Here is a 25,817-nt window from a genome sequence, read left to right as displayed (position 1 = left end):
TTTTTTTTTTTACCAAAACAAACTTAAACTCGTAATAAATCAAAAAGTACACAATAATAATTTCAACATATAGTGATTGGCCTAAGAACCTTGCCATGAGCAACCATGTCTAGTTGTGTTACAAATTTGATCTCAAAGTTATGCACTTTTGGTATGACCAGACCACTGCTGAAGGACTACCTCGTATGCAGTTTTCTATTTCAAATCAAATGATTGATGACAACTTGTACAAGATGTTGAGTCCCAAAAAGGAATTAACGAAGATGTTTGTATAAGTCAATGCAGCTTATAAGACTTTGTCAAATCTAAAGCTAAAAGCAGATTATGACTATGAAATTGGTTTGGGTTTGAGAACAAGTAGGTGGATGGAACAAGTGGTTGAGTAGAGTTGAATTAAAGGTCCCATACACATTACACGTCATCTGCACGTAACCTTAGAGACTAATTTTCTCGAGGTAGCTGAGATTCATTTAAGGGGTTGGTCACTCTCAACAAATATTTTTCCATACGTATGGTCGGAGATTGAACCGAGAACTAAATGATTAAGGAGTCCAAGTATCTACCACTTATATCACTATGTTGGTTCTCTTTTGTTTTATTTATTTCATATGATTATCATTACATTCTTCAGCTAATATAAAATCAAACTGCATTGACCGCAGGAAATCCAAATCCTTTAATTAATAAGAGTTGTGCTGGACAAAAAACAAAGAGGAGGAGAGAAGGGAGAAAATATCAAGTTTACAAGTCATCTATATAGTTCTGTTAATTAATTTAGTTGTATGTGTAGGCCATGATATCAACTATATAGTAAACAACATTAACTCTGAAAAATTGTTTATTTATTAATAATATCCACTTCCATTATGTATAACTCAATTAATTCATGAAGTCAATGTTTTCTCTTTTATTTTTAATTGTTTTTTCTCCAATCATAGACTATATATAATTCACAAAAGAATATTATTACTATTATTATAGCTTCCACACCATAAGATAAAAAAAATGCATTATATAAGATACTGTAATCAACATAGAAAACACATTTATTTCTTTCTATACATACATCACATCATCAATTTCAACTAGAAATAAATGAAAATCAAACAAAAACTACTACAATAAACAAATCTATATGCCCTTTCATTGTTCCTAAGAGCTCTGTTAACATCTTCACACACACACACACGTTTTCTGCATATTTGATTTAAACACACTTCAATTGGAAATAGTTACTGTTATTCATTAATTTGTAGCCTTTGGAACAAAAGTTGAAACAGCATCACCTACTGTTAGAAATATTTTATCTTCTCCGATTAAGCCTGTTAACTTTGATGCATGGAACTTCTCAATTACAATTGGTCCCGGATTCGCCACGAGAAGCTGTTAAGAAAGATCACAAACATGAACAATCATTTAGTACAAGTTGAAGTTGTTTTATACATTATAATAATATCATTATAGATGAATTTCTTGGCACACAAGCAATTCATTTGACTAATTGAATTATGTGATTGTTTAGTACCTGAACATCCTTTTTCTTGAGGCTCTTAAGTAAATCTTCAAAAGCATGGATGCCACTAGTGTCAATATCAGTAACAGCTGCAATAACATAGTTGCTAAATTAGTAAATTCAATTATTAAAATCAATTATGAAAAAGCGAATGAAAATATTTCATTAAAAGCCTTACGTGACATTTCAACGATGAGATATTGTATACTTGGATATTCACTTGATGTTCTTAGAATCTCTTCATCAGTAAGCCACTTCAATATTCTGTAAATTGTGTTTGAATCATTCATCAGCCTCAATTTCAACCATGATCTAGGAGTGTGTACAAATTTTGAAAAGACATACCTGTCCTTGATGTAGTTGGAATTTGAAAAGTAGATTGCAGAATCAACCCTGACAATCAGCATGCCAGGAATTTGTGCTGCTTTGGGATATTGCAGGACGTTCCTATAAACCGTTGTACCGGGAAGCTTCCCAAGTACTGCGGTCTTAGGCCTGGTCACTTGTAGAAGGATTTTGGTAAAAGATATTGCTACCTGCATGCATAAACAAGGCTAAGTAAATGCTAAATAATCGATGATGCTAAATGAAAGAAGAAACGGTCTGGATATTTTCATTACCGCGATTAGAAGACCAATCTCAACACTTTTGAAGATGACACCAAAGAAGGCTCCCATGCAAGCTAGGAAATCAAATTTGTCAATCTTCCAAAGAAGAATAGCAGCTTTAATGTCAATCAGGTTCAACACAGCAGCTATGATAATCGAGGCAAGCACTGCATTTGGAGTGTACTTGAATAGTGGTGTAATCACTAACAGTGTTAACAATAACACAAAGGACATAACTATGTTTGATACAGCAGTTTTACAACCAGCCATATAGTTCACAGCCGAGCGAGAAAATGATCCTGCATAAAGATCAGAAACAAACACTCATTAAGATAACAATAATAATTAGGTAAAGACTATAAAACAATATATTTACAGGGACGAAAAACATATTTAATCTTAAACTCAATTAGTCCTTTCTATGGTACCTGTAGCAACATAACAAGATGTCATGGAACCAATAACATTCATTGTTCCTAGTGCCACCATTTCTCTGTTACCATCAATTGAGTAGTCTTTCATAGCAGCAAATGTTCTTGCAATGGCCACAGCTTCCTATAAATTTATAGAAAAATTGGCTCAAAATGTGCTATATATGTTTATGAAACAAAAAGGGTGAGGAATTTTTGATAAATTTGCTTACCGTGAGTGCTACCATACCAGAAATCAAACCAATCCTAATACCAGCAGTAAAATAATTTCCACTGAAATATATTTCACTAGCAGATGCTGGATTCACACCCTTTTTAATATGTCTCACCTGAAATAGCATAGTTTTTAGTCTTAACTGTACTTCATTTTTCTTTGAAACTATATTCAAGAAATTTTTAAAATTTTTCTTGCTACTTACAATTGCTACTCCTTTCTTGTCTGCCCTTGTAATGTAGACACAAAAAGTAGACACTATAACACATATCATAGGAGATATTGCAGCCACCCAAAACAGGTTCTTTTTCTTCTTAGCCTGTTCATTACAATATAATAATAATAATAGTCATATATAAAGTTTCAATAAATATTAAAAGGAAATGAATAGAGGAAAGGAAAATGGTTGATATTCTTACGATATATTTGGTTGTAAGAAGGAAAGCCAAGAATGATAGTCCAATTAATATTGTCTCCCAATTCCACTGTAACCATTAGAACAAGTATTTGTTAGTTACCCTTATTTTACTTTTTCATAATTCAAATAGAGTTTAATTTTGATACACTGTCAGCAAATCACAACCAATCATATGTCTTACCCCATGGTGTGCGACACTAAAAACGGATCTCATGACAGAAATAATATCAGTTTTGGTAGTGAAGTTCTTTATGCCAAGAAGACCTTTAAGTTGTTGGAGTGCAATAGTAATGGCAGCTCCACCCATGAATCCAACAATTGCAGCATGAGATAGGAAATCAATCAAGAAACCAAGCCTGCAAAATTCACATCATGGATTGTAACACAAGCAACACAAGACAAGAATGATTTTAGTAGCCATTCAATTTCAATGATACTACTGAAGTCTGTTACCTTAAAAGTCCAAGTGCCATTTGAGTAACTCCTGCAAAGAAAGTTGCAGTAAATGCGAGACGAAGGTATTCAGGACTTTTGGTGTCTTTGATCTCATCTGAAAGCAAGGTGCCAAGCAAGAGGGACACAACAGCTACTGGTCCTATGGCAATATCCCTTGAACTTCCCATGAAAGCATACACAAGAGGTGCAACAAAACTAGTATCTGTAACAACAGTGACAAAAAACTAAGTCAGAAAGGATATATATATAAACTAACATGTCAAAATTGCTTATAGTATAATCCAAGATATGCTTACAAAGTCCATATTGAGGCTCCAAATGTGCAAGCTTTGCATATGCAATATCCTGTTATGCAGTACACATTTTAAAGGGTTATCATCCAAAAACACAACCAATAATAAAAGTATCATGACAACATCATTATACTTATAAATAAGGCTTTAATAAGTAAATGGTACTGGAAATATCAAGAGTTTTGATTTTAGTCCCGTAAAAGTATTTGTTTTTAAAAAAATCGATATCTAGCTCAAGGACCGATTAATCCAAGAGGTCCAATCCCACCGTCCACTTGTAGGGCCCCATTTAAAGCTAAAGTTTTTGCTCTGTATAGACTAGCCCACTCAAATTGACACCAAAGGAAATCAAACCTAAAACTTTGAGATGAGTAAACTCCAAGGTCTCAAGTCAACATAACTAGGCCAATCCAAATGGATTCTGTAAAAATATTTTTTTTGTTCATAGTCCTTGGTGTTTTGTTTAGTCTCAGACCAGCAGAGACTAAACAAAACACCAAAGTTTAAAAAAAAATTGTATATTTGCAACAACTAAAAACAAAGGCAAACTTTTTACATAGGCATAAAAAAAGAAATGGTATATTTGTAGTTATTAAAAACATATTTAAACCTTGATTAAAAAAAACATATTTAAACCAAGTTTATTAACTATGCATCAACATGGTTTAAAAGTTTAACACAAAAATCTAATAATATTATTTCCTGAGATATCTTTGTGCTTACTGACCTGAGGAATGCAAAGACTAGCAATGGTGAGTCCAGAAATCAAATCACCCTTAAAACTTTTAAGGTTATAACCTCTTGCCCAATCAAAAATTGGAAAAACAGATTGTAATCCAAGAACAAACTTTCTTGATCCCTTTTGGTCCTTAAACTTGGCAAAAGGGTCATCAGAGAAGAAAGTTTCATTGAAATTATGTTTGAAATCTTGGAAAAGTGTCTGCCTAGGAGGACTTGCAACTTTGTGAATATGTGGAAGAACATCAGCACCATGTCTACGTGAAGTTGGATTGCTATTTATTTCCTCTGTATCTATGGCTCTTGCCACAGCTCCATCACTAAAAACCTGACTCATTTTGATTAATCACCTGCAAAAAAAACCATACACTAATTAATCATATTCATAAATTCATGTATTATAAATACAAAGTATATAGCTTTTGTTGTAATGTAGTAGTGAAGTCTATTTATGTTAAAGTCAACTGATTAGATGCATGGTCACATTATGTCATGTGAAGTTTAGCTTAAAAAATGAATCAATTGTGAAATATAATTGAATCATAAATGTGAAAGTAACATACCAAGTGATGTTACAAGAGAGGATATGATCCTTAACTTGTTTTTCTCTTGTGACCAAACTAAGCTATGCTATATATAGAGTTAGAAATGTGAATGGTTGAAAATATATAATGTTATTATTATATGAGTTGTATTGTACATTTGTTCGAGATATGACACATACAAGGCTTCATGATCATAATTACTATAATTCTATTAATTAATTGATCCAAGTGTGTCAAAAAAATAATTTGATCCAAGTCAACCATTATATAAACGTCAAGTTGTTCTAAGACAATACATATTTTTTCTGTTACCTTTAATTTTTATTTTATTATAAAAATTTAAAAAAAATACCATTTTTAGATTTTTGCTCTAACCTCACAAATTTAACTCTTTTAAGGTGGGAATTGGCATTTTTTTTAATGAAGGACAATTTCGTAAACAAACTCATAATTTCTCTTTTCCATACAACATTAATTACATTTATTAATTTGTGTAATTTGTCCAAAATGACTTACATTTTGGAACGGATGGAGTAGAAGATTCACAGGTTCTGGTGCTAGGAAGACAAAAATGTCAACGCAGGTTAATTGTCAAAACATGTTTTCTCATGTTTGGCCACCTTGCTTGAAACGACTTTGAGGACTGCTTGTCCCACACTAAAATCCCCAGTGTCTGCTAGACCTATGAGTGGGGAAACTTCAGTCAAGTCTACACAAGCATGTTTTCCTCATTCTCATCCATGCACCAGAATATCCGCTGGTCAGAGTGTCGATCTTACTCTTGTGGGTTAGTAAGAAGTTCACATGCCCCTCTTTCTTCGCATATATTTTTGCATGTCTAAAAATATCAAAAAGAACATCGCTAACCAGATCATGCATGTATTTGAAGTCTGAAAACTCCCTAAATGAGTTACTTTCTCCTCAAAAATATCCAGGCATACACGCTTTAATTTATGACAGACAGATCAAAAAAATATTCAATAGCTTTGCTTTATAATTAGTTCTCTGTACACCCCCTAAAGTTTGGTGCATGAAAAAAACGAGTGACTCGATAACTATGTTATGTTGTGATATTGTGTTAGGACTTAAATCTTTTCGTGGCTAAAAATTTCATGTTAATGAGTTAAACTCATCAAAATTGTTATAACTGAGAAATTTAATACCTCAAGTTTAAAAAACAGCGTATAATATAAAGATTGTCAAACTTTTTCTTCTTTTTTTTTTTTTTGTGGTTTAATTTAGGCAAACATTTCTAGTTAATGTGAGGATTGGATATTTTGCAATAGTAATTTTTTTGTTTCTATTTTTCCAATTTTATATAAAAGTAAAAGTAATAACTTGCATGTTATTTATATCCTTATATACAAATTTTTAACAATAAACTCAAAGTCAAATATTTGATAATAAAGATTAAAAATGTCTAAGTAGTAAGGATTTTTATCCCCTTAAGCATATAGTCAGAGATTCAATTTCTGGTCTATGCGTACGGAGAAAATTCGTTTGGAATGGAAAAACTCACCTTGTGTGCCCCACAGGTTCCCCAACAGAGATTAGTCATTGCTAACGGTGGTGGAAACTTCATACCAATATCATGGTAACCAAAACAAATTAAAAATGAAAATAAAATTTATTTTCCAAACAAAGCATATTTTATGATTTTGTAATTTTCCTAGTGGTTGGGGAAAAGTCAGGGACGGATTCAAAGGGGGCAGTGGCCAAGGCCCCCCCCCTCCCCCTCATATATGTATATAATATACGTATTATTATGTCTCGATTATCTATCTATAACATTTTAGTTTAGTATTATGAATTATACTATGGTAAAAATAAATGACTAAAATAAAATATATTGGTCCTTAAATATATGAAATATTAATTGTCAAATAAAGTGTATTGAAATTACAAAATATTCTCAAATATGTCTATTATTAGTAATTTTTGGACAAACTGACTAACATAAAACATATTTGAGAATCAAACTAACAAAGGAAAGATAAATTTGAAAATCAAAATGACTAACAAAAAATATGTTTAAGACTCAAAATAATTGTTCTTATTTCCGGCCTCCCGTGCAATAAGTTTCTGGATCCATCCCCGGGAAAAGTGATCAGTTGACATTGTGTAATTGTATAAAAACGCGATTATATGATAAAAAAAGTCTTAAAATATTGGAATTTTCATTTCAGATGAAAGCTATGAATTGTAGACTAACAATGACACCTGGATAAGCTTGATTATTGACCAAAAACTATCAATTTGGTATTTACAAACAGTGTTCTCTGGATATTTTTTTTTCTTCTAGTATGTCAACGTGGGCCATTTTATGGAATACTATTCTAGTTTCATATGTAAGCAAAAAAAAAATACTACCTTTTAAGAAAGTAGGTTAAGTGTATTAATTGAGGAGAAAAAACATCTTATTTTCAAGGAGAATGTTAACTTGTGCTCTTAAGGCACATGTTAAGGAAGCAAAAATAGAAATTATTAAATGCTAATTTGTGTATTTTGACTTTTGAAGCATTAAATTTCTTATATCATTAAATGATGAATTTCTATTTTGATATATCTTAACATGTACCCTTAGGGCACATATTAACAAGACCCTATTTTCAATTATGTCCTTCTTGGAAATTGTAGAACATTGCATTAATTGGTTGAATCAATATTAATTTAAGGATAAAATTGGAATAATGGCACAAAACATAATGATTGAAGTAAACTTTTGCTTATATTTAAGACTTTTAATTTTTTTATTTTGTTGCTTACGTTTGAGACCAGAGAGAGTATATGTTTTATAGGCTTGCATCCAAAAATTCCCTAATTAATAGATTTAGACCTCTGTTAAAAAAAATTAGACCTATACAGTTGATGAAAATTTTCTATATTAGAACTATTTAGAAGCATAATATTAATTAAATGCATCAAATATAATATTAATATATATAATATAATTAATAATTTTATGTTGGTGGCAAGGATTCAGAATCCTAAAGGATTCACAACTATGATTCTAGCCTTGGTTACCATTTTATATTATAATTTATATTATAATGACATGTCAATGACATGCCAATAAATATATACAAAAAGTGTGTGTGCCAACAGGTAACAAGTAGAGAATAAAAAAAGTGATTTTTCTTTTTGGGTTTCTCTAATATGAAACTCACAAAAATGGTACAAAGATGAAATTTTATCAATGTTAGCGAAAAATAAATTTTATAATAATAATAATAATAATAAATAAACAAATATAATACTCCCTCCGTCCTATATATATTATAAGGAAAAAAAATCACCTTTTTTTTGTCCCATATTATAAGCAAAAAACTAACTTTTACCATTTTCAATGTTTATTTTTACTTATTCTCATAAAATTAAATGCAAATTGCATTCAATTTACTCTATCTTCTTTTTCTCATAATCAATAACCAATAAAAATTCTTTTTACATCTTACAATGAAACTTATTTCAAGCAAAACACAAAAAATCATACTTCAAATTATTAGATTTTACAAGAAAATTCTTTTTGCATTTAATTGGGTATTTTCTAAGGACATTCTATGAACTATGCACTAGCCACTAGGTGGTTCTCAAGGAAGAGATGTCGGTCACAATGAACACGCTAATACCAAGTATTTTTGTAGGTAGAATTTCCTTAAACAACACTTTCACAGTGGTATATATTCTGATATTTGATCAACTATATAAGATGTGTGAACTCACACTTAATAGGAGATTGTTGAGTTTCAAGTGTGATTTCAGGCGTGAGTGGTTAAGTTACACATCGATTATAAATAAAAATAATGTTAAATTTATAAGAGAGATTCATTAACCTAATGCCTTAAGGATTTTGATAGAAATATGACGTCTCACTCTATTTTGTTCCCGAAGCATTTGACCCGATATTTCTCCCGAATTTCCCCGAACTTCGCAACAAATATATTATAAATTAAACTCAAGATTCCTTCACCTCGATGAGTTTGATATTTTTTTAAAAACAGATAAAAATTCTGATATTAAAAAAATAAAGTGGTGGTCATGTACACTAACATGCACGTCTTCGTTAAACATGGATCATATAAAAAATGAAAATTTAAAGCTATATCGTAATATCATACATTTTTTTGGTCTTTTTCTTCACTTAAAATTTGACACATCAATAATTTTTTACCATACATTTTATGTTTTATTTTTAGTGTTAATTTGTTAAAAAGGTAACATGAAAAAAATATATTAGTCAGCTTAGCTAATTGTTTTCTTTCTTTTTTTCTCCTTTCCTTTGCCATCAATGTAACCACAAAAAAGCTGTTCCTATATTTACTGGTCCCCCACAGTCTACATCAAGGTTCAAGAATCAACAGCTAGGAATAAAAATCAGAAATGAAAACTATTGAAAAATACTAGTAATAGTAATAATTAATTAAAACCGATATTCTTGAAAAGGGAAAAAGATATGTTTAATTTCTATGAATAGTGGCAGTAATGCGTCTAAGTTCATTGAGGTTTGAAAGCGTTGAATTTATATGTTTGTGCCACAGCATGTACTAGGTGGAGTGCTGTAAATAGAAAGCTAATTTTTAATGTTGGAATTGTACGTCACAATAAATTAATTAATTAAATCTGGTTTTGCTTGCTAATTGATTCATTAAATTAAGCTATACTATACTATATACTATATTCCTATTCATTTTAGTTGACTGTAGACATGGTTGGCTGTAGTGGAGAGCAATTTTTATGTGAGTTCATAATTCATTAGTTGAGAATGGATTATTGAATACTTCATCCGAACATAAATATAAGAAAAAATAATTGTTTACGTGGTGTTTAAGAAATTTAGTTAAGTGTAGTTAATTTTATTGATTTAATGCAAAACATGAGTTAACTTTACTATATTACCCTTTGAAAAGTGATTTATGCCTTGAAAATTACATAAACTTTTGAAAAGTGAAATGATTAAATAAGAGTATATTAGGAATAATAGTATTAATTAGTTTAAAGTAATAGTTGACTTTTGCTTATACTTGTGTCCAAAATTTGAAGTTTTTTTTTCCTATACAGTATTTGTGTTGGGAGGGAGTATATTTTTGGGAATTATTAAATTAAATATATTTAACATTATTGCATATATGGTAAATCATTGATAGTTATTTAACTATATGTACTTCACAATTTCAATTTTTGTGTGTCAATATCTACAGCCGTAAAACAACAGAATCATGAGAGAACAAATTTACATTTGAAATTCTGTTTCTGTTTATAATACAGAGTTTCTATTTTTCTTATAGTTTTTTTTTTTACAATATTTGAAATTCTGCGTCACAATATTTTTTTATTTTTCATAAACTAAGCTAAAAAATAAATCAATTCAAATGAACTTTTAATATTTTTTGCAATGAAGTACAATTAGTACTCTAAGCACCCAAACCCGAGCACCAACCAAAATTAACTAAGCAAGCAATCTATTAGGTTTAAGAACCATTCATAAAGCATACCGGGTGTGCCCAATTTCTTAGCTGAGAACCACCACCAAGAAAGGCTCTTAATACGATCAACTGCTTCTAGCACCGAAGCTTGCTTATCAACAAATATATTGTCATTCCTCTCCTTCCAAATCACCCAAATCATCGAATGCCACAAAAGCAAAAGCCATTTACCACCTTTTTAAGTTCTAATAAGAGAGCAAAATCTTTGGAGAAGTACTAACAAATCTCCCAAAAGAAATACACCACATCAAGCCATTTAAAAATTTTATACCAAATCGACCTGGAGAAAGGGCATTTAGCAAAAAGTTGTTCTTCTATTTCGATAGCTTGCCGACACCACCCACAAAAAGGTTTTGTTACTCAAATTATGCTTAGTTGGAAGACGACCACGAAGCAATTGCCAAAAGAAGGTAAATCACCTTCATTGAAGCAAAACTCTCCCACAATCTAGCAAACCACTTCCCCTTGTCACCCTCCCACTCCACAAGTTGTACACTTTTCCTCAATAAAAAAATAGAGAGTTGGGTCATGTTAACTTGTGTCCTAAGACCACATGTTAAGCTATCTAAAAATAAAAATATAGTATTTAATGATACAAAGAATTTAATGGTTAGAGAATTGAATACAACACAAGTTCAATAAATATTTTTCACATTTATCTTCTTAACATGTATCTTAAGGGCACAAGTTAACATTATCCTTTTGCTAATATTTGTTTACGCAATAAATAAAGATTCTGCTTATAAAAAACTCAAAAAACAATGCATCTTTTTGCAAAACGGTTTATAATTTATAGGGAAAAACTAAAATGTGATATAAGGGCACATGTTAGTGATTCAAAAAAAAAATATTTTATCATAATTAATGTATTTACTTTACTTTTTAAACTTGATCACAAATTAATTACACAAAATTTAAGAGAATATTTCTATGTGACTATTGACTATAATTTTTAATTAAACCACTAAATTTGATCAAGTAGTGAGAGTGTTTGGGTAGTATGCTCTAATTTTGGGTTTGATCCCCAGTTCATTATAAAAAAAAAAAAATACTAATCAAGATAAGAGTTAAAAATGACTTCTATAATAGAGTTAATGGTTTTCCCCAATAATATTAAACATTGTGATCTTTTAGAGAAGGCACATTTTTTTTTTTGTGTCAGAGAAGGCACATTTGGATAATCCAATAACCTCTAGATTTATTTTTATCAGGACCAATCCAATAAATCTAAAAGTATAAAACAAAATTTAAAACGAGATCCTTTATAAAAATTATTAATAAAAAGTTGGAGGCTTTTAAAAATGAATTTTTCTCTTTCCATCCCCATGTTTCTTTTCTATTTCTCGTTTTTCCATTTTTGCCTTGTTAAAAATTTCGGAACGTGCTTTCTGAAATTTTTCTAGTTCAAATTCGGAAAAATTAGAAAAATATATTTCGAAATTTATTTTCAAGGCAAAAAAAATCGGAAAACACGTTCCGAAATATTTATTCAAGGGCAAAAATTAAAACGTAGGGGGGTGGGAAGAGAAAATATCTTTAAAAATTATGAGGACTTGGGCTGGCCCTGCTATTTTTTATTGTCCATTTCAAAAAAAAGATGTTTTCTCTTTGGGCCCCCCATGTATTTTTTATACCACAAATATTCTAATTTTGCCCTTGATAAAAACTTCGGTTCGCAGAAATCAAAGTTTTTTCTAGTTCAAATTCATGAAAATTTCGGTTAACAGAAACCGAAGTTTTTATTGAAGGGCAAAAAAGTAAAATTCAGAGGGTGAAAAAGAACCATGGGGGGCCTAAAGAGAAAATAAAAAAAAAAACCTTTATAACCCAAGATCATTGATTCATGGATCACAATAAGCAATATCAGAAAAAATTCCTCATACTCCTATATTTATATCTTCACCCCTACAAATTAATTTTTTTTCCAATTTACCTTTTTATTATTTGACATCACCCCCCACAAAGCTAAAATTGAAAACCGGATCATTGAAAAATGTTTTCTGGAATAAAACCCACGGGAGCATTAAAGAAAAAGTTCTGGAATGGAATTCAATGAAGGGTTTCATTTCGGAAAACTTTTCTCAATAATTCCAATTTGTAATTTTAACTTTGTGGGAATGATGTCAAATAATAAAAGGTAAAATTAGAAAGAAAAAAAAAAATAGCTTTTAGGGGGTGAAGGTAGGAATTTATTTTGCAATATCATTGTTTGGAAGGAACTATAAGGAATGCGATTTGGTTAAAGTAGAAAACCTTGAGAAAAGTATATTATAAATAAGGGTCATGCTAACCGGTGCCCCCGGGGCACTGGTTAAAGAAACCAAAATTAGAAAGTTTTGAAAAGAAAATAACACTTTTTAAACTTTCGAGAAGTTGACTGCACAAATTCCAATGTCAAATTACTATTTTTGCATCCTTAACTAGTGCCCCGGGGGCACTGTTTAGCATTTTCCTATAAATAAAAGGGAATTCGTTAAAAAAAAAGTATAAATCTTCCGATCACTAAGTGTTGAAATTTGATCTTCGTGCAAATTTTTAAAGAAATATTATTACTCTTTAAGTCCCTTTATATGCTCACATGCCCCAAAAATTGTTCTTCATATTGAGGGGTCTTTGAACATAGGAGCATTGCAGAGGAGCTAAATAGCAATTTTCTTTTCAGTCTCCAAAAATGGTGCAACAAATAATGGTAAATATAGGTTAAGAAAACATATAGCTTCAGCTTTGAAAAATTTGTAAAAAGCCCTTATAAAGATCCAATTACTCATAGCACGCGTAAAATAAGAAATATATGACTGCTAAAATATTTTCTTTTCAACATTCTTTCTAACTTTATAATCGGTTGAAATCAATGTGAGTCCCTCACTTTAACTCAGTTAGAGTATTAGAGAAAATCTTAATAAAAGAGAGTTGGTTGCTATTGCAATAAATAATATTCCAAAAATATCCCCTGTAACTGCGATCGGGAGGAGGCTGGAATCACTTAATGTCATAACTGACTTCCGAACCAGATTAAACTTGTGGTGAAAGCAAAAAAAAAAAATTCCAAAAATAAAACCGTGCATGGCAAGATATATTTTTAACCTTTCTCATTGGAATTGGTTTTATCATAGGTAAAAAACAAGTTCAAGGGTCATATTCTCTCTTGTAATATCACTTGGTTTTTTTTAACATCACTTGGTAATTACCTTGTCATATTGGAATTGGCACTTTCACAATGTCACTGTTTGAATATTCAATTATATTCTTTATCTAACAATAATTAAACGGGGATTCCAATACGATTCCTTTTAATTTTAAGCTAAACTTCTCAATATGACAAAATGTAACTATGCATGCAGCTATCGGTTGACTCTTAAAATAGATTCTCATGCTAAATTACAAAAGCTACTTTCTGTTTCTGAATAATTCATGATTATTGTATAATTTTTTTGCAGGCTATTAATTAAACAAGTTTTTGTATGATTTTCATGAAACAAGTTTTTAGTGATTATTGTATGGTTTTTCATAGCAATGTCCATGGAGGAAATAAAAAGCAATCCTTCTTCACGTAAACATGGTGATGATATTCTTCCAAATATTCACAAAGTTGCAAGTCCTCCTAAGCAAACACTTTTCCAAGATTTCAAACATAATTTCAATGAAACTTTTTTCTCTGATGACCCTTTTGCCAAGTTTAAGAATCAAACAGTATCAAGAAAGTTTGTTCTTGGATTACAATCGGTTTTTCCAATTTTTGATTGGGGAAGAGGTTATAACCTTAAAAGTTTTAAGGGTGATTTGATTGCTGGACTCACCATTGCTAGTCTTTGCATTCCTCAGGTAGATATTTGTACAGATATTTCGTGAAATAATACTCCCTTATAAGAAAAAATTTACTTTTTAAATTCATAGAATGTTACGTATCTGCTCTATTATAGACCAGATACATCAAACATTCTATGAATCTAAAAAGTAAACTTCTTGTAATAAGGACCGAGGGAGTATTATATTATGACATGTTACGCTGTGAGATTTGATTAGATGTCTGTGTAAATGTGAATGCATAACAGGATATTGCATATGCAAGTCTTGCACATTTGGATCCACATTATGGACTATGTAAGAATCTTGGTTTATTCTATAAGTAATTTTCACATGTTAATTAATTTTATAAAGCGAATTTTCATCTGTTTGTCAATGTTGTTATAGATACTAGTTTTGTTGCACCTCTTGTGTATGCTTTCATGGGAAGTTCAAGAGATATTGCTATAGGACCAGTAGCTGTTGTGTCCCTCTTGCTTGGAACTTTGCTTACAGATGAGATCAGTGATTACAAAAGTCCCGAATACCTGCGTCTCTTATTTACTGCAACTTTCTTTGCAGGAATCACACAAATGGCACTTGGAATTTTAAGGTAGAGACTTCAGTAGTGTCATTGAATTTGAATTGCTAGTAAAGTCATTCATGTCTTGTTTGTGTTACAATCCATGATGATGTGAACTTTGCAGGCTTGGTTTCTTGATTGATTTTCTATCTCATGCTGCAATTGTTGGATTCATGGGTGGAGCTGCCATTACTATTGCACTTCAACAGCTTAAAGGTCTTCTTGGCATAAAGCACTTCACTACAAAAACTGATATTATTTCTGTCATGAAATCCGTTTTTAGTGCCGCCCACCATGGGGTAAGACATATATCATTGGTTTGTGATTTGCTGACAATGTAAAACTTTTTACGCTGACGGTGTATCAAAATTAAACTCTGTTATATATATGAATTATGAAAAAGTAAAATAAGGCTAATTAACAAAAACTTGTTTTAATCTTTGCTTATAGTGGAATTGGGAGACAATATTAATTGGAGTATCATTCTTGGCTTTCCTTCTTACAACCAAATATATTGTAAGAATATCAACAATAATTTTCCTTCCTCTATTCATTTCCATTTAATATTTATGGAACCTATATAAATATGACTATTATGTGTATTCAATTCTATGATGTGAATGAGAATAGGCTAAGAAGAACAAGAAACTCTTTTGGGTGGCTGCAATATCTCCTATGATATGTGTTATAGTGTCTACTTTTTGTGTCTACATTACAAGGGCAGACAAAAAAGGAGTAGCAATTGTAAGTAGCAATTTTCTTTTATAAAAATTGATTGAATATAGTTTCAAACAAAATAAAGCAGTGTTTTAAGACTCAAAAGTATTATGCTATTAATTTCAGGTGAAATATATTAAAAGGCGTGTGAATCCAGTATCTGCTAGTGATATATATTTCAGTGGAAATTATTTAAGTGCTGGTATTAGAATTGGTGTGATTGCTGGTATGGTAGCACTCACGGTAAGCAAATTTTTCGAACAAATTATTGAGCAAAAATGTATAGGACATTTTGAACCAATTTATTTATTTTATTTTTGAAATTTTTTAGGAAGCTGTGGCCATTGGAAGAACATTTGCTGCTATGAAAGACTATTCAATTGATGGTAACAGAGAAATGGTGGCGCTAGGAACAATGAATGTTATTGGTTCCATGACATCTTGTTATGTTGCTACAGGTACCATAGAAAGGACTAATTGAGTACAAGATTAAATATGCTTTTCGTCCCTGTAAATATATCGTTTTATAGTCTTTACCTATTACTGTTATCTTAATGAGTGTTTGTTTCTGATCTTTATGCAGGATCATTTTCGCGCTCAGCTGTGAACTACATGGCTGGTTGTAAAACTGCAGTATCAAACATAGTTATGTCCTTTGTGTTGTTGTTAACCTTGTTACTGATTACACCACTATTCAAGTACACTCCGAATGCAGTGCTTGCCTCAATTATCATAGCTGCTGTGTTGAACCTGATTGACATTAAAGCAGCTATTCTTCTTTGGAAGATTGACAAATTTGATTTTCTAGCATGCATGGGAGCCTTCTTTGGTGTCGTCTTCCATAGTGTTGAGATTGGCCTTCTAATCGCGGTAATTAATATAACAAGACACCATTTCTCTTATACTTGCAAACTAGTAGCATCATGTTTTCAAAACATGGATAGGACCACAATCACTTTAGAAACCGCAACTGCAGTTGAACTTGAAAATCTTGTTTTTCACACAGGTGGCAATATCTTTCGCGAAAATCCTTTTACAAGTCACAAGGCCAAGGACTGTAGTACTTGGGAAGCTATCAGGGACAACTGTTTATAGGAACATCCTGCAATATCCTAAAGCAGAACAGATTCCTGGCATGCTGATTGTCAGGGTTGATTCTGCAATCTACTTTTCAAATTCCAACTACATTAAGGAAAGGTATGTCTTTTCAAGGTTAAGGAAGTGTAGAATAGTTTCTTCTTTTTAGAAGTGAGGCTGATGAATGATTCAAACACAATTTACAGAATATTGAAGTGGCTAACTGATGAAGAGATTCTAAGGACATCAAGTGAATATCCAAGTATACAGTATCTCATCGTTGAAATGTCACGTAAGGCTTTTAATGAAATCTTTTCATTTGCTTTTTCATGATTGATTTTGATAATTGAATTTACTAATTAAGCAACTATGTTGTTGCAGCTGTTACTGATATTGACACTAGCGGTATCCATGCCTTTGAAGATTTACTTAAAAGCCTCAAGAAAAGAGATGTTCAGGTACTAAACAATGACAGGATTCAGAATATTTTCTAGTGAATCACCAATTTAAGGCACCCAATCAATTTGATCTTTAATCCTATATGTTTGTTATGGCAAATCAATTGCTTGTGTGCCAAGAAATTCATCTATGAAATATTACTATTATAATGTATAAAACAGTTTCAACCTGTACTAAATAATTGTTCATGTTTGTGATCTTTTGACAGCTTCTTGTGGCGAACCCGGGACCAATTGTAATTGAAAAGCTCCATGCATCGAAGATATCAGACTTAATAGGAGAAGATAAAATATTTCTAACAGTAGGTGATGCTGTTGCAACTTTTGGTCCAAAGGGTGCAGATTTATGAACAACATAATACTATTCCAATAGAAGTGTATTTAAATCAGATATGAAGAAAATTAAAGGGTGTTTGAAACTGTTTAGGGAGCTCTTAGGAATAATGAAGGGGCATGTAGATTTTTTGTCTGTAGTTTTGTTTGATTCTCATTGATATCTAGTTCCAATTGATATCATGTATAGAAAGTCAAAAATGAAAGAAATATGTTTTCTATGTTTATTATATTATATAATGCATCTTTTTTATTATCTTATGGTGTGAAAGCTAATAATAGTAATAATATTCTTTTGTGAATTATGTATATATATATTCAATGATTGGTGGAAGAAACCTTATAGAAGAAATAGTTAGAGAAAAAACCAATTAAAAATGGAAGAAAGAGAGAAAATTGACTTGGTGAAAATTGATTAAGTTATATATAATGTTAGCAGATATTATAAATAAACAATGTGTTAGAGTTAAGGTTTATCATATAGTTTGGTGTCATGGCCTACACATATGCACCTAAATTAACAGAAAGATAATACTATACAATGACAAACATTATAACCTGATTTGTAAGATCTAAGGCCATAGGAACTGTTAAGAGGATGGCATGTATGCTATGCTATCTATCATTTTCTCTGATCGATCGCTCATTTGTGACGGTTTTGCTATTAAAACAACTGTGATTTATTAAACCGCGGCATACAATGTTGCTAAGGGAAAAACCTATGGAATACCAAAAAGACATTACAAAGGGCATTTTCTATATCTATTGTGCAGTTTATACGAGTTGCGCATTGCTACCGGTGATCTGGTTCCTCCGATAACGAAATTTGAATACCATTATATACGATAATAGATCCATGACAGGTGATAGTTCAAGAGAAATATAACACTGAGTTATTAGGGGAGAGTTGTGTTTGGAAAAAAATTGTCAGTATTTTGCAAACACTTCATGCATATTAATATATGTTTTGCACTAATTTTTGTGCTGTCATAACCTCATAGGATATGCATTAAGAAGAAATTAATCTTGAGGTTATTATTAGTATTCATTAAAACCAAATATTCCAAATGAACTCCTCGTAAATTGTCTCTAAGATTGTCAATAGCTTAGCAACAACATATATAGATTTCAAAGGATTCATATATTCTCTCTTGGCGAAGTGGTGCAATAACATATGGGAATGCAGCACAATCAAACCTTTTGAGAGAGAATTTTGTCGCCTAATTGTAGTTCTATTGGTTTCAAATTGCACTCTTCATCCGCAATTGCGGCCGCAATATTGCTGATACGGTAGCTTCCACAATCACGTCGCACCGCAATTGCGTTGTAATTCATTATCACATGTACGACCGCAAACGTAACACAGCATCAGGAACCTGAACGAAATATTTCGGACATGTTTGTTTAAATCTTCTCAACAAAAATTAAAATTTCAGAACCCCAAATTCCAAAATATTTTTATCAATAAAAAATCTTACGATAAGACACTCTTAACATTACATTTCAACCATCTCTGATTAAGAAAAAACAAATACTCTACTATAGGAAGTAAATAGTGAATTGGGACCGCGGTGCCACTTAGTATAGTTTATGAAAATTAAAAACCATTTCATGCTACAACCGCAAAGACCGCAGCCTAAATTTTTTTAGTTTTCGCCACCAATATCCGGACCACACTAGACGGCTTAATCTTGGGGTCAGTTATAGCATCAAGTGGTTACAGCCTTCTCCCGATCGTAGTTGCGGGGGATTGCAGCTGCAATTTTAAACAATGATAATAACCATCCTTGTTTTAATAGTCCTAAAATAAAGTTGATTAATTCAATAATTTTCATTTTGACAAAGAGATTAATTTTTTGCTGGTAAACAAAAATATTCTTTTTTAGATCAATACAAGAATGAATGTAATGGTAATTATGTGAAATAATACAACAACATAATCACATGGACACAAAGCTAAAAAAACTAGCTATTTCTTCTTTGGTATTAACACTCTGATTTCCGAGGGGGAAAGGGGTCCGGTAATCCAGAATTGAGCCGTGAGGTAAGTAAAGTCCGGAAAAGAATTGTTCCACAAGGATCAATGATCATCTTTGTTGATATTGTTCATGGCTCTCATTCTACTACCCCATGATCCTTCATTATGAGACCTTCTTTTCAACTCAATCACTTGTTCCATCCACCTACTTCTTCTCAAACCCAAACCAATTTCATAATCATACTCTGCTTTTAGCTCTGGATTTGACAGAGTCTTATAAGCTGCATTCACTTGTACAAACATCCGCGTTGATTCCTCGTTCTTCAAACGATCATGACACAAATCAGGATGATATTGAAGAGCCATTGTTCTATATGCTCTTTTTATGTCATCCATTGTTGCACTTTTTGGACTCAAACATAGTACCTCGTAGAAATTTCCATCATCATGAATTGGAACATTTTTTGTGTTTGTGGCTCTGCATGAAATAGAAAACTGAGTACGAGGTTGTCTAATTTGTTGTTTATTTGAGAGTGTTGGAAGATTATGATATTGATATGGTTTTGAAATGTTGATAAGGTTTGGTGAGTTTAAGGATAATAAAACATCCATTTTGGTTATGTTTTTGTCTATGTTTTTATGTTGAGAATGCATGTGTGGGTGTTGGATTATATATACACACAATTATAGAAGAATGGTGTTTTGAACTTATCTTAGGGTTAATTCATTTCATATTAGACCATAAGAAGACTAATTAATTTTGTCAAACAAAAAAAAAAATTAATTATTCATATGCTTTTCAAAAAATAAATTAATTATTTGTGCCTACGCGTTTTCTACATGGTGAGCGTCGGTTATTTTTATGTGGGGTTTGCTAGATTTGTTAATTTCCTTGGCTATAGTTATACTACCCCAAGAATTTATTTCTTGTATTTTTAATGAGATTCTACTAATTTTTTTTTTTTTTTTTTATAAAAGCAAAATGGTACAAAGGTGAAAGCTAAGACATCTCAACTATGTTGACACTTCGAAAAAATATTTAATAAACACTCTAATAAAATATATTAAAGGGTAAATAGTGTCATACCCCCCTGCAAAATAACAGAGTTTTGCGTTACCCCCCCTGCAAAATATTTTTTTGAGATTACCCCCCTGCAATGTCAAGATTCTTTGCGTTACCCCCCTGGCTCAACAAGTGGGCATATGACATGGAAGAATCTTGACGTGGCATGACACGTGGAAATTAATTTATTTTTTATTTATTTTTAATTGCCAACTCAGTTATTATTTATTTTTTAATTAAAAAAAAATTAAAAAAACTTTTTTTTTTAAAGAATTTTTTTTTTTTACGGTAACTTTTTTTTAAAGAAACTTTTTTTTTTAAAAAAAACTTTTTTTTAAAGAAACTTTTTTTCAAAGAAACTTTTTTTTTTAAAGAAATTTTTTTATTTAAAGAAACTTTTTTTTTCGTTCCGTTCATATGCAGCGATTGTTCTTCGTTTTCAATTTCAATTTGGGGGTTGGGGCAAAGCGATTGTTCTTGCGTTACTATGTGATTGCAGTTTTTTTTTTTGTTACTCTATTATTATTAGTTATTATTATTATTATTATTATTATTATTATTATTATTATTATTAGTTTTTTGGTTACTATTATTATTATTAGTTTTTTTTTCATCTTCGATTTTTTTTTGTTACTCTATTATTAGTTATTATATATATAAGAATTTTATATATATATATATATATATATATATATATATATATATATATATATATATATATATATATATAATAACAACTTTTAGTCAAAAAAAAAAACTTTCTTTTAAGTAAGTTCATAAAAATATAACAACTTTTAAGTTTTTTTTTTTTTTTTAATTAAAAACCCACATTAATTAATGAGTTGGCAATTAAAAATAAATAAAAAATAAATTAATTTCCACGTGTCATGCCACGTCAAGATTCTTCCATGTCATATGCCCACTTGTTGAGCCAGGGGGGTAACGCAAAGAATCTTGACATTGCAGGGGGGTAATCTCAAAAAAATATTTTGCAGGGGGGTAACGCAAAACTCTGCTATTTTGCAGGGGGGTATAACACTATTTACCCTATATTAAATACAAAAGAAATAAGAAAGATATAAAGGAATTAACTTGGGAGACTAAACTCGTAAGTATAATTTAGGTGCAATATTATAATAAATATTTTAAACTAGTAAGTACAATTTAATTGATAACGACAAAGATCCTGATATGAAAAAAATTGAATTTGATAATGGACGGATCCTTGGTTGGATGGGACTCCTCTTTGTGAGCGGTTTGGGCGTTTGTTTGCTTTAGCAGAGACCAAATCGCATACGGTGGCTGAGATGTTTTCTTTTGGGTGGGGGTTGGATGGGGCGGCGTGGGTGTGGAGGAGGCAGCTGAGGGCATGGGAGGAGGAGTTATTGGGGGAGTGTCAGTCTTTACTTTCTGTCATTTCTTTACAGGTACAATCTTCAGATAGGTGGCAGTGGCAGCCAGACCCTGATACAGGCTACACTGTCCGGGGCGCTTATCAGCTTCTGACTACTATGGATTCGATTATTGTGGATGATGCGGAGCATCTTATTTGGCATCCTCAAGTTCCTTTGAAGGTTTCCGTTTTTGCGTGGCGATTATTGCGTGACAGGTTACCTACAAAGTCAAACCTTGTCACCCGAGGCATATTATCTTCTGCAGCTCATCATTGTGTTTCTGGTTGTGGGGCGGCTGAGTCGACCCACCATTTATTCATCTTTTGTAGTACTTTTGGTTCTATTTGGGATTTAGTTCGCGCTTGGATTGGCATTTCATCGATGGGTTTTACTTCTATCAGGGATCATTTTGTTAAGTTTACTTTATCAGCTGGTGGATCTAGAGCACGTCAGTCTTTTTTGCAACTCATCTGGCTTGCTAGTGTATGGGTTGTGTGGACGGAAAGAAATCATAGATTGTTCAGAGGTTCAGTTACCACTCCTCACCAGATGTTGGACAAGATCAAGCTCTTTTCTTATAGGTGGTTGAAGACGACGAGTGTTACTTTAGTCTTAAACTACCATAGTTGGTGGTCTAGTCCTTTGCTCTGTTTGGGCCTTATATGATTGCTTGTATTTCTTTCTGTGACTTTTTGTAAACTTTGGTAATCTATCTTAGCATACCTTGTGCTGAGAAGATTGTTTTTGTTAATATATATATATATCTCATTTTGGTTTGTTCAAAAAAAAACTCAAAAAATAACTATTCACTCACATAAAATAACTGTGTATTTTTATGTCATTTTATTATTACAAAAGCTAAATTTACCAAACACTTTAATTTTATTCTATTAATTTTTCAGTTATCAGCTAGCTTATAGCTTAATTTTACCAAAAAGAGCCTATATTAATTTTTTTAACTAGTGGATCTAGTTAGCATTGAAGCTAAGAACGCACGTTTAGTAGAAGCAAAGAATTGCAGCTTCTCAATTAAACGTTGGAACGCGGTTTTGCTTTTGTTGTGTTTCTAAAACGTGGATCCAAAGACACTAGCCGTGGTTTATTATATTATAGGATGAAAACCATTATTTAGTGACGGAGATGTAGTAGTATTAATTATTATAAGCGGTTTTGCACACATTATTGGTATCAACGACATAAAACAAGTTTAGGTAAAAAAAATTGATTATAACACAATTCGATTTACACATGGTCAGGAAATAGTCTTCATTTGTCAATAAAGGAAGGAAATGGTCTTCATCATATCTCTAATGGGAGAGGACTGACTAGTTCAAGATGAGCTAGGTAGAAAGAAAAGCCAAATTTTGCTTTTAATTTCCCATCTCAATTTGCTTATCTAAAAATCTGTCATAACTAATTGCATTATTCTTTGAAGAGCAGTTTTTTCTAATCATAAGCATATACTATACATAAATAAATAAAATAATTGTTTAATAGTTCATGTGAATTTAACTCAATCGATAGGAAATCACATTAGAGAAACAAGCAACTAAACAAGTTTATAAGATAAGTGTTATTTAACACAAAACATATGAATACCAAAAATGTATTATGGTTTAGCCAATTTTGCGTAACTTTTTTCTAATTATTATTATCTCCGAAAGATTGAACTATGATAATGTCACATTTTGAGTTTATAGTTTATAAATTCACATGATCAAAAAAAATTATTTAGTAACAATATTTTCTCACAAGCTTATAGTTTATTCTTACCAACTTATATAACTTATCATTTTTCTCTCAATTTTACTCTTATGTAATCTTACTTGAAAAATAATAATATTACCCACTAATTCAAATTTATAAGCTAGTTTAACCACTAATTTTATCAAACACTACAAATTTAATCAGTTAACTTATCTATTATAAACTTTTTTATTCGATATTTGTTATGAATTCATCCTCTATATACTCGTTTATGATCATCTATCTATCCACTATTTTTTTTTATCAAATAGAGTTTAAGCGTTACCAATTAAGCTAGCTAGCGAGTCTTATATAAGTCAAATTTCACAAATTAATCTCTCAAAAATTACACAATATATATGCACGAAATTGTCTTGTTCAAATGATTTCCTTTCCCTCTACTACTCGATGTAATTATATTTAATTTAATGCACTATTACATACTAAATATGAGTATTAGGATTCGAACCAAGCTCATTAGCTAGACTAGACCCAACCCTGATTTATAATAATGCACTAATAATTTAGTTTCAAACCTCGGATAAAATGGGTAGAAAACTATATAATAAGTTGACAATTTAAATTTAAGGAGACTAAATATAAAATTAAAATTATGGATGCTGTGCTGACCCATAATTAATGTAATTTTGTTTTAAAACAAACTCGTGAACAATTTTATCACAAGATCATGATTATAATATAATGCATGAACCAGGGACTTTATTCTGTTGTTATGGAAGTAAACAAACGGTAAAATCTAAAGACAATATTAATGGCAATCATGTTTGACTAGTACGTACTACAAACAACCCAATTTGAGTTTAATTTACGTATATATATATATTCGCCGGCAGGGTCAACTACTAACTATATATATGGTTCAAAATTAAGGAAGATAAAATGGTTTTGTCTTTGAAAACAAAAATGAGGAAAAAGATTGGATCCTACATTAGCCATATTCAGGCCTTATTTTATGTATAGGATAAATAAATGTCGGATAATTTTGAGCAGCTATGACCCCACAAGGGAATGAGACAGTAGCTACATGACATACATCAAATGTTTACAAAATTCGAATTTAATTTTTAGATGCATGAAATAATTTTGTCAGATTTTATTTATTTTACGGTCAAATTCTGTATTATTATGGGTTTTTTCTCTAAAAATAAGAGAGTTAATTAAGAATTCGAATTTAATTTTTGGATGCATGAAATAATTTTGTCAGATTTTATTTATTTTGCGGTCAAACTCTGTATTATTATAGGTTTCTTTCTCTAGAAATAAGAGAGTTAACACACAAAAAAAAAAATAGGTATACCGCTGTTATCAGAATAATCACATGCAAAAATGTCATTAATTCAGTTGATTAGATGATTAATTTTCAATTTAGTTGAAAAATATGGTTAATTTATGTGGTTGGATGTCCATACCATTTTCTTAATTGCACCACACCTAATTATAGGACTTTTTTTGTAGGCAAGTGAGAAACCATTTCTTGTACAACGTTGAAGGTGACCATTATTATTTAGGCCAAATATAAGGTTGCAAACTTGCAACTTGCATTGTCTGTCTCTTCTTGCGAACTTTCTTGGCGCATGCTAGCTAGCTAGCTAGAAGATTGAAGGAAAATACAGTGAAACTTGTTCAATTACACGTGATTTAATTAATTGCAATTTGGAACTAGCTAGGGGATCATAATTAAGACAAAAGATAATATAGCTGAAGCTTGGTTGTTGAAACTTTGAAATAGTGGTGTCTATTAATCAAGTAATAAGTGGTGATTTTATTGCAGGTCTTTGCAATGCATTACGGTAAAAAAGTAAATTATTAGGACTCACGGTGAATAAGGATAGTCTTTGTGTGTAGGACTCACATGATTAGTCTACATATATAATGAAGTACAAAGTATTATGTGAATATATGGGTTAAATAAGTTTATGTTGTCTATAAAATTACTAAATTTTGTTTGAATTTAATTTATATACA

At 31.0% G+C, this 25,817-nt stretch overlaps 3 protein-coding genes across 4 annotated transcripts; 1 reads left to right on the top strand and 2 right to left on the bottom strand.

The window, feature by feature from the left end:
- Nucleotides 1-1,015: 1,015 nt before the first annotated feature.
- Nucleotides 1,016-5,306, bottom strand: LOC123910837 (high affinity sulfate transporter 2-like). 2 transcript variants are annotated; one of them, XM_045962112.1, is made up of 14 exons: nucleotides 5,235-5,306; nucleotides 4,661-5,021; nucleotides 3,937-3,985; nucleotides 3,638-3,842; nucleotides 3,366-3,540; nucleotides 3,186-3,251; nucleotides 2,972-3,085; nucleotides 2,765-2,881; nucleotides 2,550-2,676; nucleotides 2,134-2,420; nucleotides 1,859-2,049; nucleotides 1,692-1,777; nucleotides 1,526-1,602; nucleotides 1,016-1,383 (listed from the first exon to the last, which is right to left on the bottom strand). In XM_045962112.1, the coding sequence occupies exons 2-14, from the start codon at nucleotides 5,006-5,008 to the stop codon at nucleotides 1,246-1,248; spliced, it is 1,980 nt and encodes a 659-aa protein (XP_045818068.1). In that variant the 5' UTR covers nucleotides 5,009-5,021; nucleotides 5,235-5,306; the 3' UTR covers nucleotides 1,016-1,245. The 2 variants fall into 2 exon arrangements, with proteins under 2 accessions (XP_045818068.1, XP_045818067.1); XM_045962111.1 differs by having other exon boundaries at nucleotides 1,692-2,049.
- An 8,899-nt stretch (nucleotides 5,307-14,205) lies between these two features.
- On the top strand, nucleotides 14,206-17,864 carry LOC123911300 (high affinity sulfate transporter 2-like). The gene is made up of 13 exons (XM_045962702.1): nucleotides 14,206-14,521; nucleotides 14,752-14,800; nucleotides 14,891-15,095; nucleotides 15,190-15,364; nucleotides 15,516-15,581; nucleotides 15,696-15,809; nucleotides 15,909-16,025; nucleotides 16,114-16,240; nucleotides 16,366-16,652; nucleotides 16,789-16,979; nucleotides 17,066-17,151; nucleotides 17,241-17,317; nucleotides 17,527-17,864. The coding sequence occupies exons 1-13, from the start codon at nucleotides 14,213-14,215 to the stop codon at nucleotides 17,665-17,667; spliced, it is 1,944 nt and encodes a 647-aa protein (XP_045818658.1). The 5' UTR covers nucleotides 14,206-14,212; the 3' UTR covers nucleotides 17,668-17,864.
- A 1,581-nt stretch (nucleotides 17,865-19,445) lies between these two features.
- Nucleotides 19,446-20,294, bottom strand: LOC123911301 (chaperone protein dnaJ 20, chloroplastic-like). Its single transcript, XM_045962703.1, has one exon. The coding sequence runs from the start codon at nucleotides 20,280-20,282 to the stop codon at nucleotides 19,731-19,733; it is 552 nt and encodes a 183-aa protein (XP_045818659.1). The 5' UTR covers nucleotides 20,283-20,294; the 3' UTR covers nucleotides 19,446-19,730.
- Between the last annotated feature and the right edge of the window lie 5,523 nt (nucleotides 20,295-25,817).

Source organism: Trifolium pratense, linkage group LG2, assembly GCF_020283565.1.
Source record: "Trifolium pratense cultivar HEN17-A07 linkage group LG2, ARS_RC_1.1, whole genome shotgun sequence".
NCBI lineage: Eukaryota > Viridiplantae > Streptophyta > Magnoliopsida > Fabales > Fabaceae > Trifolium > Trifolium pratense.
Note: the sequence above shows the minus strand (reverse complement) of the source record. Positions and strands in the feature narration are given on the sequence as shown.

What these genes read in the sequence shown, in the direction of transcription:
- LOC123911301 (XM_045962703.1), bottom strand. Translation starts at nt 20,282, where the DNA reads ATGCATTCTCAACATAAAAACATAGACAAAAACATAACCAAAATGGAT.
- LOC123910837 (XM_045962111.1), bottom strand. Translation starts at nt 5,008, where the DNA reads ATGAGTCAGGTTTTTAGTGATGGAGCTGTGGCAAGAGCCATAGATACA. An exon ending in TTAGTGTCGCACACCATGGG is followed by an intron (nt 3,252 to 3,365) that starts GTAAGACATATG and finishes TAATGGTTACAG; the next exon opens with TGGAATTGGGAGACAATATT. An exon ending in TTCTTACAACCAAATATATC is followed by an intron (nt 3,086 to 3,185) that starts GTAAGAATATCA and finishes TGTAATGAACAG; the next exon opens with GCTAAGAAGAAAAAGAACCT.
- LOC123911300 (XM_045962702.1), top strand. Translation starts at nt 14,213, where the DNA reads ATGTCCATGGAGGAAATAAAAAGCAATCCTTCTTCACGTAAACATGGT. An exon ending in TTCTTACAACCAAATATATT is followed by an intron (nt 15,582 to 15,695) that starts GTAAGAATATCA and finishes GAATGAGAATAG; the next exon opens with GCTAAGAAGAACAAGAAACT. An exon ending in AGATTGGCCTTCTAATCGCG is followed by an intron (nt 16,653 to 16,788) that starts GTAATTAATATA and finishes TTTTTCACACAG; the next exon opens with GTGGCAATATCTTTCGCGAA.